Genomic DNA, 12,625 nt, shown 5'->3' with positions numbered 1-12,625 from the left:
TGACTACATGTTGGGGTCTTAAATTATATTTATTGAGGTCTTAAAAAGCATTAAATTTGACTTTTAAAATGCTACAAGATCCCTGTGGAGGCTGAGCGAGATGTTGCTTAATGCGTTGCATTAATATCTTAACTGCTATCATCTTCTCTCTATAGAACAACTGGGAGATCTGAGTAGGACCCGAGACTACCATGCAGTCCCAGGTATGTCTGTTATAAAAAATTAACTCCGTTAACACTCATGAATTCACTGTGTAATACTTGAATGGTGTTCTTTGCGGCATTGGTTTGTCCAATATACTAAATTTCAATTGCAGTTGGTTAGCTACTTAGACAATGCAAAGTTGGATAATGGTGCCAAAAAAAGTTCTTGATAAGTTTCCTTATCCCTCGAATAGTGTTTCTGAGCCATGGTTTTAGTAGCACAGTACATTACTTTTTTTTTTTTTTTTTTTTTTTTTATGTAACAAATGCATTAAATGCAGAAAGACCATAACACTCTTAATTGGTTTACTGATTCTGAAACATATTTTATAATAACAGTTTTATCATTTCATTCTTCCATTCTGCCTTAAATGTGGCAGCAGCCTACGAAACTACTGCACCATTCAAGAAACAACTAACTATCTAGTTATCTGCTGAGAATTAGATGATTGTATATAATTTTAAGGATACTGGCGAACTTGTGCAGCTACAAACACTGTTCAGAATTGAGTAAATTTATTTTTGTACATAACGTAATTTTTCACAACAAGAAACTCAATTTAATTTAACATGTGAAGTAATGTTTTGGGATGTAAAATACAGAAATGTACTTAAGTTTTTATATATAAATACAAGCCTCCTTTATCATGAATTACTTTGAGTGCAGTGTAGCATGGTGGCATCAACTTGTGGCACTACTAAGTTGTTGATGACACTAGTGTATATACACATAAAATGTAATGTTCTGCTAAACTTATTCATCTTGACTTTGCAGCAAGGTTCTACACCTGTTACTGAGGCTGCATCTGTACAGAACATACTTTCAATTTTGAACCAGTCACTGGGCAAGGCCAGCACAGATAACAACAAGGAACAGAATTCCGGGAAGCATCCAAGCATGGATCAGGAAATGGCCAGGTTTAGAAATTTTGAGTAATAAACACATATAACCCCATTGACCATTGAACTTTAAGTAATTATAAACGTATGTATAATTATTGTTTATTATTGTAACACGCTATACACAACTTGTTTGATGTTATTAGTAAAATAAGTACTATTTATTTATTTTAGGTGTTTTCCTGGATTTTTTAGACGGGGGTCAAAGCGATGTGCAGTAAGCTTGAATAAACCATCAAAGGTGGCCAAAGAATGGAAGCCATTTAATTTTACAGTTTTCCTTGTTCACAAAAGCTGTGAGACAACACCCTCACCAGTTCAGGACCTGGAGCACATGCAGGCTGGGATGGGGAAAAGAACCCTTTTCATGCCTAAAGACATGATTCATTCAGAGGTGATTTGTCTTTATTTTTCAGACTTTCCCTCTTAACAAACAACTCACAAACAACTCTCCCAAAAATGTAGGAAATTGTTTACATTTTTTTTTTATTATTAATTTTAGGTCTCTGACTTGTTTAAAATGACATATCCAAAAATGGAAAAAATCACTGGAGTGTGGCTGTTGTACAAAGCAGCTGGTAAATGTTTTTTGTTTGTTTGCTTTTTGCATATTGTAATAGAATTATAGGTTAATAGTTCTAATTAAAACATTTCCTGTATTTCTTGCAATTTATCAACAGGTGGAAATGGAAAACGACCTCTATCTGTAGTACCTCCTGAATCTGAGGGTTACACAGGAAGCATAATTAAAAGTGCCTCTGGAGGGGGGAAAACCATGCTGTACATTGTCCCATTACAAGAGGAATTTGATTTACGGCCTCTTCCCTGTGATTCTCAGGAATTTTCACGCATGCCAAAGGCTGAATGCAAAATGTGTCTTAAAATTTTGCCTTTGCAGCTCCTTGCACTCCATGTGAAGCAGTGTAAAGCACTGGAATATGACACACTTTCAGATTCTGAACCAGAGGTAAAAAGTGTATATAATAATGTTAATGTTGCATGTGAATAACTCTATGGAAATGGAAAGTTACATAAAAAAATGTTCTTGTGTTTGTTTAGATAACTGAGGTGCCCACTTCTGAAAAGAATGTAAGTTCCTTTTCCTATAGGGTCTAAACACTAAACAAAGCTTATTTAGAATGTTTTCCGTATTCTATAATTAATTCTGTCTTTTTGTTTTAGCCATCAGATAATTCCTGCCCCATATGCCAGAAACACTATCCAGCAGAAGATCTTGAACTACATGCCAGTGTCTGTGGGGACTGGGAGAGGAACATGGACAGGTATCATTGTGCATTTTAAGTGTTATGATATGTTGGGATGGAGGTGGATTAAAACATATTTTGCTTCATGTGCAGCATTATAGAGAATCCATCTATTTATCAATTGTCAGTGTTGGTTAATTGTACATAAATGCAGATGCATATAAGTGGAGGGTAAATGAATTGTTGAGACAAATTAAATTCACAGCCAACAAAGTCTTATGTTTTACGCTTTATATTTTGGATTTTTATTATCTTTTTTTGGCAAAATCTATAATGGCATCATGGTCAGTGTTAATTTGTTTAATTGATCAAGCGAAAATCTGCTGACTATCAATACAATTTAAATAAATGTAATTTATGTATAGATTTTAATTTAAAATTAACAATTTTAAATAACATTAATATAATCACTTGCTTTTAAATGGGTCATTGACAGTCTTTTAATGTGCATGTTAATGTTTTTTTTTTTTTTTTTTTTCTCTCCCCAGTCCTGTGCCTTTTCTGGATGGCAGTCCTACTGAATTGAAGGAACCACAAAATACATTTTTAAGGTACATTTGTTCATATATTTATATCTATGTTATCTGGAATGAAGTGCTTTTCCTGTTGTCTGTTTTTTTTATATGCATTCATTATTTCACTTATGATAAATGTAATAATTTTAACAGTGAGGAGGATGTCCTGCGATGGCTGGCAACTCAGGTTGACCCCAGCAAAGAGTTCGCCATCTGTGTGTCTAGAATGAATCTACTGGAACGTGGTCTGATGCTGTGGCAGCGCCAGAAGTACAGCTCGCCAGTCAACCCCTTGAAGGTGACATTCATAGGAGAACCTGGGGTTGACAGTGGTGCTTTGCGGAAAGAATTTCTGACAGGTCAGGATAATTACGTTTGTCATTCCTCACAGATAAATGTAAAAAGTTTCCTCAGTGTTTGTCATCAAATACGTTGTAGCAATATCATTATTTGATATATTTTAATTCTATCATTTTCTTAGAGATGATTGCCGGCATAGAAATGCGTCTGTTTGAGGGAGAGGATGGCAAGGGAAAAATGCCCAAGTACTCTCTAAATGACCTGGACAATGGCCTCTTTCGGTGCGTTTCTCACTTAATAGCCTTTCAGTTACATGATTATGCATGCTGCAGATCCTGGTCAAATTCATGACTGTAGTATTACTGTAATCATTAAAACTGTTTTTGATTATTGCCCGTTAACAGTAGTCTCTCGAACACAGCCATGCAAGACACTACACTTTTTAGTCCTGAAAGTTTTGCATAAACACATGCAGTTTTAGACACAAATTTTCAAACATGTCATTCAGTGTAAAGTAAATTTAGTTTGTGTTTCAGTATCAATTCAACAGTATGTACTCTTCAGTACATTATAAGAATACCACAAAAACACTGATAACTGAAAAGTTTGACCCCGGTAATTACCATTTTAATCTGTACTACATGCACACATAGATTGTATTGTTTTTTTGCTGTCATTCCAGAGTTGCTGGGGAAATATTTGCAGTAAGCCTCGCACAGGGTGGCCCAGCACCAAAGTTTTTACAAGAATGGTGCTACAATTTCCTTTTGACTGGAAACCTAGAAAATGTTTCCAGAGACCATATACATGACCTGGAGCTCTCATCACTCATCAAGATGGTGTGTTTCACTGTTTTGCCTCAGCATAGCATGTCTGCTTTGTTCTGGTTGTGGTTCGGTTAATTTATGGTGTATTAATTACTACATCTGCATGTGACTCTGTCCCTTAAACTTTGATTTGGGCTTTGATTATTGGTCATTAATTATGGTCATAATTTTGTTCAGGTTGAAGAAACATCAGACTTGTCATCATGCACAGAACAAATTCTCAACTGTGGCTACACTGGACCTATAAACGAGGGCAGCAGAGACAGTATAACAAGGTATGAATTTTGTGAATACAGTTAAAAGTAGCTTATAGTTTTTATTGTGCCATATTAATGTTTTTAATGAAATTCAATGAACTTTTAAATTGTGGTTTGGGATCAGAAACTTGTATTAAATTATTAAAGTAATGTAATGTAAATTTCCTTTGAGATAAATAAAGTATCTATCTAATGTTACAAAAGTAAATGTAATGTAGGTAAAAAAAATCAGTTGTTTTTATAACTTTCATATGTAACTTGCTCTAGAGTTTACTTGCCATTTATATAGGGACCCTGTGCATGATGTATATTTTTGTTTTAATTTGATGAAGAGCAATTCTCCTGCACTCGGCTGTAAGACGAACAACCATGCTTAGGCAACTTCGTGAAGGACTACAACTCTATGGCTTTATTGGGGTGATGGAAAGGAACAGAGAGCTTTGCCGTGGCTTCTTTGTAGCTGGTGATGATGATAAGGTAATCTACCGTGATCTCTTGAATTAGGGGTAAAAATTAGTTTGTTATTATTTTGGACAATTATTTTCTATTTTTTTCTTGATGTGTTTCTCAGGTGGACTCTAACTACATTGTGTCGAATTTGGCCCCAACTATGAGCGAAAGCGGTTCACAGAAGCATGCAAGAGAGACACAAATTCTAAATAACTTTCAGGATTTCCTGCAAGAGCTTGAGGGTAAGGCTGTTGAAGACAGTACTTGAAGGCATAAGGAAAAAAGACACCTTTTTAAATTAAATTTCATGCATCAGAACATTATAAACATCTGGTCCTTAGCAGGCCTTAAAATTTGAACTATGTACATTTGTAAATAAATACTGAAGTGATCCACACTATGAAGCAACACAGAGAATTAAGTAGTAACTTTAAAAGTATTAAACAAAGCAAAATATGTTTTAGGGCTTTTTTTGTTGTTCTTATCTGGGGAGCTGTTAACTTGCGATTTCTGAGGCTGGTAACTCTGATGAACTTAACCTGCACAACAGAGAAAACTCTTGGTTTCCCCTCCTGGAGCAGTCCTGATGAGCCAGTTTCATCATAACATTTTTAATGGTGTTTGCGACTGCACTTAAGGATACTTTCAAAGTTCTTAAAATTCCTGACCTTCAATTCTTAAAGTAATACGGTAGTGTTGTTTTTCTTTACTTAGGTGAGTAGTTCTTTCCGTAATATGGATTAGAACATTACTCAAATAGAGCTATTTACTGTATACCAACTCTACCTCTTTACAACTGATGCTCTCAAACACTTTAAGAGGCAAGACATTCAAGTAATTAACTCTTGATTAGTTCAGCACAGCTGTTAACTGAAAGCCGTTTCAGGTGACTCCACCTCATAAATCTGACTGAGAAAATGCCAACATGTGGCCATAGGACAGAAAATAAACTTTTTGTTTACTGCAAAACTTGTGTATTGATTTGCTGATAGTTTCCATTTGTAACTGTATACATATTTCTTCCAGTTACTGTGAGCAAGATCTTATTTAATTTTGTAGCCTGGATTTTGCAAAGTAATTATTTTTTTGTGTGGCCTGTTGTATTCAGCTATTTTGACAGTGTCTCATTTTGAATTTGCATAGATGGAACAACTGAAGATGATGCTGCTGATGCGCTTTCTGTCCCACGTGTGCTGCAGTGGTTAACTGGACAGTCACACAGGCATCTACTACTTTCAGAAAGAGAAAACTTCAAGATCAAAGTCCACTTTGACCACACTTGTATGGAACGGATACCAAACCACACCATTTGTTTTCCACTTGTTAGTGCATGTGCACAATCAATCACTTTTCCCACGGCACATTGTGTGCATTACTCTGAATTTAAAGAAAATATGACCGCAGCAATCAAATGTGGTGCAGGGTTTTATAGGATCTAATCTCAGTTCTGTAATGAGTATTTTCATTATTCAAACTGTTTTATAGTTATGAATTCTTTCCTTACACCTTTTTAAATTACACCATATTAGCATTATTACTCAGTGTTAGTTTTAGTACACAATATAGACAAAGGGATTGAAACATGTGCTTGTTCATTGTTTTTCTTTCTTATAAGCTTAGGATGTTGTGTGGCACTACATCATTTCAAAAGTAGTGGGTGGAGCACCATCATTCCACACTTGTGGACTTTATACCCCTATAGCCATGATGCCAAAAAGTTTGTCCTATTCCAGAGTTCTATTCTAGGACAGACAACCTTTTATGTATTTATACCACTGTCAGCAATGGGTGCCACTTAAATTATCTAAATGTATTCATAACAAGGGGTGTCTACAGATGTTGTGTTTACTTAAATGTGAACTTTTTCAAGCTGTTAGTGTTTTGTAATACATTATTAATGAACATCTTACTTCCACTCAAATAAAAAGAAGTATATTTATTACTTTTGCCATTTCTTTTAGCATTCAGTTCAAGTTCAAGGGCATAACAAAAAATTCAAGCTGATTGGTTTCAATCATTTGCAAACTTTCATCACACGCTTGCAGCTAAACATGTCAAGCAGAACAGATTCTTTAATGTCTATACAAATAACATTTACACAAACTTTCAAGCACCACTCTGTCATGTTTGTTGCTCTCCTTGTGTCTTATAAAAGTAATTGTACCAGATTAAGAGTCTGAATATAGAGCTCCTTATGAGACAAGGTTGAGGTCAATGGATTTATTAATCCCTGAAGGACAGCATGTTTCTGGTCTGACAGTGGGCAAGGGATCTCGGACACCACCACTCCACCATCCACTTCAGCGTCGGTGCAGGACTCCACAGGATTCTCCATTGGCTAAAAGATAGAATTGGTAACTTAAACTAATACTGGTCAGACAAACCAAAGATGGGAGCCAGAATCAACCCACATTATAATTTGATACTTTTCCCACCATTTTCTATTGGAAATCCTCTGCTAATGAATTCATGTTAAGTTAAATATTATGCTACTGCAACTTCATGAAGCTTAGACATTTTTTCTAAATACAAATTAAATGTGCAACTAAAAGTTAAAATAAAATGTACAGTATCTCCCCTTGTTCCTTTTGAAGACAACTTGCAGCAAAACTTCACAATAATAAAATACATTTCTTGTACAATTCATGTACATGAACAAAATATTTGATAATTGTGATATTTTCCTTTGTGTTTGTTCACATATATAACAATGAACTGTATTTGACAGTTACACAAAGACCTATATATAGATATAGTCTAGATGGACAGAGGGGTTTACGAGCACATAGTGGATTTTTTTTTCGCCACCTGTTTTTTCTTAATCTTTGAAGTGTCTATTTTAAGATTCTGACAGGTAACAGGATGAAATATTGTCCCATGACATTTATTTTTAACCCTTTAATGCATCTATGCCAATTCTGAAATGGAAAAAAAAATATGAAGAAATTGGCATAGCTCCTTGAGTTAACAACATATACAGACAAATGAGCACACTTTTCCATACAATTCTGGGCCAAGGAATTTAATGGAATGGTTATTTTTATGTTTTTTTACACATTTTGACTTAATTCTGGGACAAAAACATAAAAAAATAGCAAAAAATGTTAATTTGCTTGTATGTTTTCACATTATACTAAAAGCCTGTGCGTTAAATAAAAACATCATGGATTAAGAAAACTCCCAAGAAGTGTCTACTTTGAGATTATGACAGGTAACAGGACAAAAAATGTCCTGTGGGGCTTATTTTTAACCCTTTACTACATCTATCCCAATTTCGAACCTGAAAAAATTATGAAGAAATTGGCATAGCTCCTTGAGTTAACAACCTATACAGACAAATGAGCACACTTTTCCATACAATTCTGGACTAAGGAATTCCATAAAATGGTTATTTTTAAGTTTGACACATTTTGTCTCAATTCTGATACAACAAAAAATAAATAACAGAATAAATAAATTTTGCCTGTATGTTTTCACATTATACTAAAATCCTGTGCACTAAATAAAAACATCTTGAGATTTTTCTTAATCCTTAAAGTGTCTACTTTAAGATTATGACAGGTAACAGGGCAAAAATTGTCCTGTGGGGCTTATTTTTAACCCTTTACTACACCTATCTCAAATCCAAACCTATAAAAGGATGAAGAAATTGGCATAGCTCCTTCAGTTAAAAACCTATACAGACAAATGAGCACACTTTTCCATACAATTCTGGGCCAAGGAATTCAATAGAATGGTTATTTTTAAGTTTTTGACACATTTTGACTCAATTCTGGGACAAAAATCAAAATAAAATAACAGAAAATGTTAAGGTCGCCTGTAAGTTTTCACATTATATTCACATTATGAAAAGTCCTTAGATCCTGACAGGTGCCAGGATGAAGTGTAATTAGCTGCAGAACTAATTGATGATAAATTCCAACAATGTACTAAATATAAAGTACTAGTGTAGTGGGGTACTAATCATTTTAATCCTCATTATCACCACTGAAGAGATCATCAAGGTCTATCTTTTCAATCTCTGTCCCTTCCTCCTGATCATCTGTCCCCTCTCCAATCAATTCTGTCTCTTCTGCTCCTGCAAAAATGTCAACAAGAGAAGGAGGGAAGATGGGGCAAACTGACCAGACCGGCTCCAACACCCCTCTTCCATTGTCTTCTCCCAACCCATGCCCTAAGCCAGCTTGGTACATTGTGGCAGGTCAGCAATGAGCTCCAACAGGAGATAATGTTATGTATGTCCATACATCAACTGACCTCCATTGATGCTGTGAGAACTAAGATGCTGCAAAAGATGGTGGGTGTTAACAGAGCCCTGGATGCAAGTTTCAAAGTAGACAGAGTAAACTACAGGGTGCTAAACTACTGCTAAAAAAAAAGGACAGATCAGCCGAAATCTGAAAGGCCAAACCCTTACGATTAGGGCATGGGTTGGGAGAAGACAATGGAAGAAGTGGTGTTGGAGCCGGTCTTGCCAGTCTTCCCTCCTTCTCTTGTTGACATTTTTGCAGGAGTAGAAGAGACAGAATTGATTGGAGAGGGGACAGGTGATCAGGAGGAAGGGACAGAGATTGAAAAGATAGACCTTGATGATCTCTTCAGTGGTGATAATGAGGATTAAAATGATTAGTACCCCACTACACTAGTACTTTATATTTAGTACATTGTTGGATTTCATCATCAATTAGTTCTGCAGCTAATTACACTTTTCATCCTGGCACCTGTCAGGATCTAAGGACTTTTCATAATGTGAATATAATGTATAATGTGAAAACTTACAGGCTACCTTAACATTTTCTGCTATTTTATTTTAACTTTTTGTCCCAGAACAGTCAAAATGTGTCAAAAAAATAACCATTCTATTGAATTCCTTGGCCCAGAATTGTATGGAAAAGTGTGCTCATTTGTCTGTATAGGTTTTTAACTGAAGGAGCTATGCCAATTTCTTCATATTTTTTTTTCCATTTCAGAATTGGCATAGATGCATTAAAGGGTTAAAAATAAATGTCATGGGACAATATTTCATCCTGTTACCTGTCAGAATCTTAAAATAGACACTTCAAAGATTAAGAAAAAACAGGTGGCGAAAAAAAAATCCACTATGTGCTCGTAAACCCCTCTGTCCATCTAGACTAATATATAAATAAAACATTTAGGAAAGAGAATGTGAGTCAAGTGTACCTCTACATCTGGCTCATCCACTGGTGTTTGGAGCATACCAATACACCACAGCTGCTCTGGAGACAAGTTTCCTTCGGTTCTGATAGGGTGCTTGTTCCAGCTACCCAGGAAGCACTTCAGGTCAGACTTCAACCGTGGGAGAAACACGTAATGCACACAAAAAAGGTGCATTTCATCAGACAGGTCAATCAATTGCTCGTCTTCCATTGTGTGAAGCACATCATAGTAGTTACAGGTGACAGCTGACCACACATCACGCCACAGCCTCTCAATCCTAATTATAAGCATTAATTAAAATACATTTAGTATATACAATCACATGTCCAAGCATGCAACATTTTAATGCAAATACACGTCAGGGTCTGCTATATAACAGACAAAGATGCTTTTTACCTTTGATTGTGGACACTTTTACCAGCAATGAAGCTACCACGTCCAGTTCCCCTGACAGAGAACATGCAACGAGCAATGTCAACATTTTCCACCCCCTGGTCACCACGTACTCTAAAAAAAAAAAAAAAAAAAAAAAATATAATAATAATAAAAGTAAGCAGTCATGTATTTATCTGTGTTGGATGAAGATTTAAAGAAAAAATGCATTTTAAAAGAAATTTAATTTCTATACATTTATACATATAACTTAGATTATCTTCATATTTCAGAATTTCAGATCCAGATGTTTAAATACAGAAATAGGCTGTCCAATTGAACAAAGAATAATGGGATGTTTGCAGTGCATCCTACCTTGAGGGCCATCCATGTTTGCAGACACCATCCAAGAAGAAGGAGAATGCGGTTGAGGCTTTGTTGTTGGCAGCAGCATCAAGATATAGGATCTAAGTTAAAAAAAAAAAAAAAAAAAAAAAAAAAAAAAAAAAAGGGGTTGGGGGAATTCTAGATCATCCACTCTCACCATTGTAACACAATCTTTTAGGATTCTCTCATTATACATATTTGACATACCTTTCTTGAGAAACCATCAATCCCACCAAATATTACAATATTGAATCTAAAGAGACGAAAGTACTTTTAGCGTGACTGGTCCACAAAAAAATAAAGATTGTTCACACAGGCCATAAAGATCACATAAAAGAAAGAAGAGACCATAAAAAGAAATTCCCACCTGATTAATTTATGGTTGGTGTCTACATGAACCAAAGACAAAGGTGCAGGAACACAGTAGCTTCTGCGGGCTACAAATCCAAGTTGTATCATCCTGGCTAAAACTCCTGCTCCGTCCACACGGTGCATTGTAGCCTTCACCCTATGCCACTGTACACGATGTCCTCTAGCCAATAGCTCACCTTTCACCAGTCTATACCCAGCATGGGGCATTCTTGATTTTATTGATCTCACAACATGATCAAGTTCATCATCAGACATTTTTGAATAGTATCCACGAACAGAGAGGCCATGTTCTTTCATCCGCCTGTTTAATGTTCTTCGTGAAACACCATACATCCTGCCTAAATATTCTAAAGGAAGTTCAGTGGAAAGGAGGCTTTGAAGATCCCCACTATCAATTTCTAGGCGTGGCCGTCCCAGCTTGCCCACAGTGGCAGTAAAAACATCTAACTCATTTACTACTGATACTTCATCAGTAGCATCAACAGGAAAACTAAGGATGTTGATCAACTCCTGTAGACTGTTTATGAGTTCTGCTGGAACGTTCAGGTGATGTGATGCCACTGTTGCCAAGGAAAGTTCCTGCTGAGCAACAGTCTTGAGGTAATCCAAATCAAGCGTTTCATTTCTAAGAAGCAAGGAGAATCTTCTTTGAACCCTTTGCAAGATTTCATCAAGTACATGTTCCTGCAAGTACACATTTAGCCAGTCAGAACACCATAACCTTAAAGTATATTCACAACTGAACACCTTTCATTAAATTGTCCTAAAACGCTAGTTCGATCACAGATTATACTTCAGTTAAAATGAGCCATGACAACAGTCTATAACAAAAACTTATCAAGAACTTTTTTTGGCACCATTATCCAACTTTGCATTGTCTAAGTAGCTAACCAACTGCAATTGAAATTTAGTATATTGGACAAACCAATGCCGCAAAGAACACCATTCAAGTATTACACAGTGAATTCATGAGTGTTAACGGAGTTAATTTTTTATAACAGACATACCTGGGACTGCATGGTAGTCTCGGGTCCTACTCAGATCTCCCAGTTGTTCTATAGAGAGAAGATGATAGCAGTTAAGATATTAATGCAACGCATTAAGCAACATCTCGCTCAGCCTCCACAGGGACCTTGTAGCATTTTAAAAGTCAAATTTAATGCTTTTTAAGACCTCAATAAATATAATTTAAGACCCCAACATGTAGTCATCATTTCTATTAAAGAAAATAATTTAGTTTCAATTTATTTTTGTGCCATTGTGATGCAGAACAGATTCAACATAAAATGTAATTTGTGTACGCTCATTTACTGCTTCCTGGACATATGGAAAAAAAGAGAAATGATAAATTAAATTGTAGTGACGATGTTTATAATACCAATCCTACCACTAACACCACTGCTGCTGCTGTTACTACTACTACTACTACTGATAATACTACTACTAATAATTATAATAATATTAATAATATTATTATTATTATTATTATTATTATTATTATTGATAATATTATATTCTCTATAAATTATTTTCAATGTCCATTCATCATTATCTGATTTGGCTAACCTTACATCTTTAAAAGTGGTGCCTGATAATAAA

General features: G+C 35.4%; 2 protein-coding genes and 1 long non-coding RNA gene across 4 annotated transcripts; 2 read left to right on the top strand and 1 right to left on the bottom strand.

The window, feature by feature from the left end:
• Positions 1-1,015: 1,015 nt before the first annotated feature.
• On the top strand, positions 1,016-1,657 carry LOC125790258 (uncharacterized). Its single transcript, XR_007430069.1, has 3 exons — positions 1,016-1,121; positions 1,278-1,497; positions 1,606-1,657. It is a non-coding gene; the product is annotated as an uncharacterized LOC125790258 (long non-coding RNA).
• A 7-nt stretch (positions 1,658-1,664) lies between these two features.
• Positions 1,665-6,235, top strand: LOC125790257 (uncharacterized). Its single transcript, XM_049473240.1, has 12 exons — positions 1,665-1,681; positions 1,784-2,070; positions 2,163-2,192; positions 2,286-2,386; positions 2,857-2,919; positions 3,037-3,242; positions 3,365-3,464; positions 3,866-4,022; positions 4,188-4,285; positions 4,600-4,744; positions 4,839-4,959; positions 5,861-6,235. The coding sequence occupies exons 2-12, from the start codon at positions 1,879-1,881 to the stop codon at positions 6,154-6,156; spliced, it is 1,509 nt and encodes a 502-aa protein (XP_049329197.1). The 5' UTR covers positions 1,665-1,681; positions 1,784-1,878; the 3' UTR covers positions 6,157-6,235.
• A 477-nt stretch (positions 6,236-6,712) lies between these two features.
• Positions 6,713-12,113, bottom strand: LOC125790259 (uncharacterized). 2 transcript variants are annotated; one of them, XM_049473241.1, is made up of 7 exons: positions 12,034-12,113; positions 11,022-11,710; positions 10,862-10,907; positions 10,643-10,734; positions 10,292-10,402; positions 9,899-10,172; positions 6,713-7,055 (listed from the first exon to the last, which is right to left on the bottom strand). In XM_049473241.1, exons 1-7 carry the CDS (start codon positions 12,043-12,045, stop codon positions 6,864-6,866), a joined length of 1,416 nt encoding a protein of 471 aa, XP_049329198.1. In that variant the 5' UTR covers positions 12,046-12,113; the 3' UTR covers positions 6,713-6,863. The 2 variants fall into 2 exon arrangements, with proteins under 2 accessions (XP_049329198.1, XP_049329199.1); XM_049473242.1 differs by lacking the exons at positions 10,862-10,907; positions 11,022-11,710 and having other exon boundaries at positions 12,034-12,083.
• Positions 12,114-12,625: the final 512 nt, after the last annotated feature.

This window comes from Astyanax mexicanus, unplaced genomic scaffold, assembly GCF_023375975.1.
Source record: "Astyanax mexicanus isolate ESR-SI-001 unplaced genomic scaffold, AstMex3_surface scaffold_35, whole genome shotgun sequence".
Lineage (NCBI taxonomy): Eukaryota > Metazoa > Chordata > Actinopteri > Characiformes > Acestrorhamphidae > Astyanax > Astyanax mexicanus.
Note: the sequence above shows the minus strand (reverse complement) of the source record. Positions and strands in the feature narration are given on the sequence as shown.

Excerpts from the sequence above, each read along its gene's own strand:
- LOC125790259 (XM_049473241.1), bottom strand. Across the intron at positions 10,908-11,021 it reads ACCAACCATAAATTAATCAG|ATTCAATATTGTAATATTTG; the intron begins GTGGGAATTTCT and ends TCGTCTCTTTAG. Across the intron at positions 10,403-10,642 it reads AAACATGGATGGCCCTCAAG|AGTACGTGGTGACCAGGGGG; the intron begins GTAGGATGCACT and ends TTTTTTTTTTAG.
- LOC125790257 (XM_049473240.1), top strand. The coding sequence starts at position 1,879 with ATGCTGTACATTGTCCCATTACAAGAGGAATTTGATTTACGGCCTCTT. Across the intron at positions 2,071-2,162 it reads TTTCAGATTCTGAACCAGAG|ATAACTGAGGTGCCCACTTC; the intron begins GTAAAAAGTGTA and ends GTGTTTGTTTAG. Across the intron at positions 4,286-4,599 it reads AGCAGAGACAGTATAACAAG|AGCAATTCTCCTGCACTCGG; the intron begins GTATGAATTTTG and ends AATTTGATGAAG.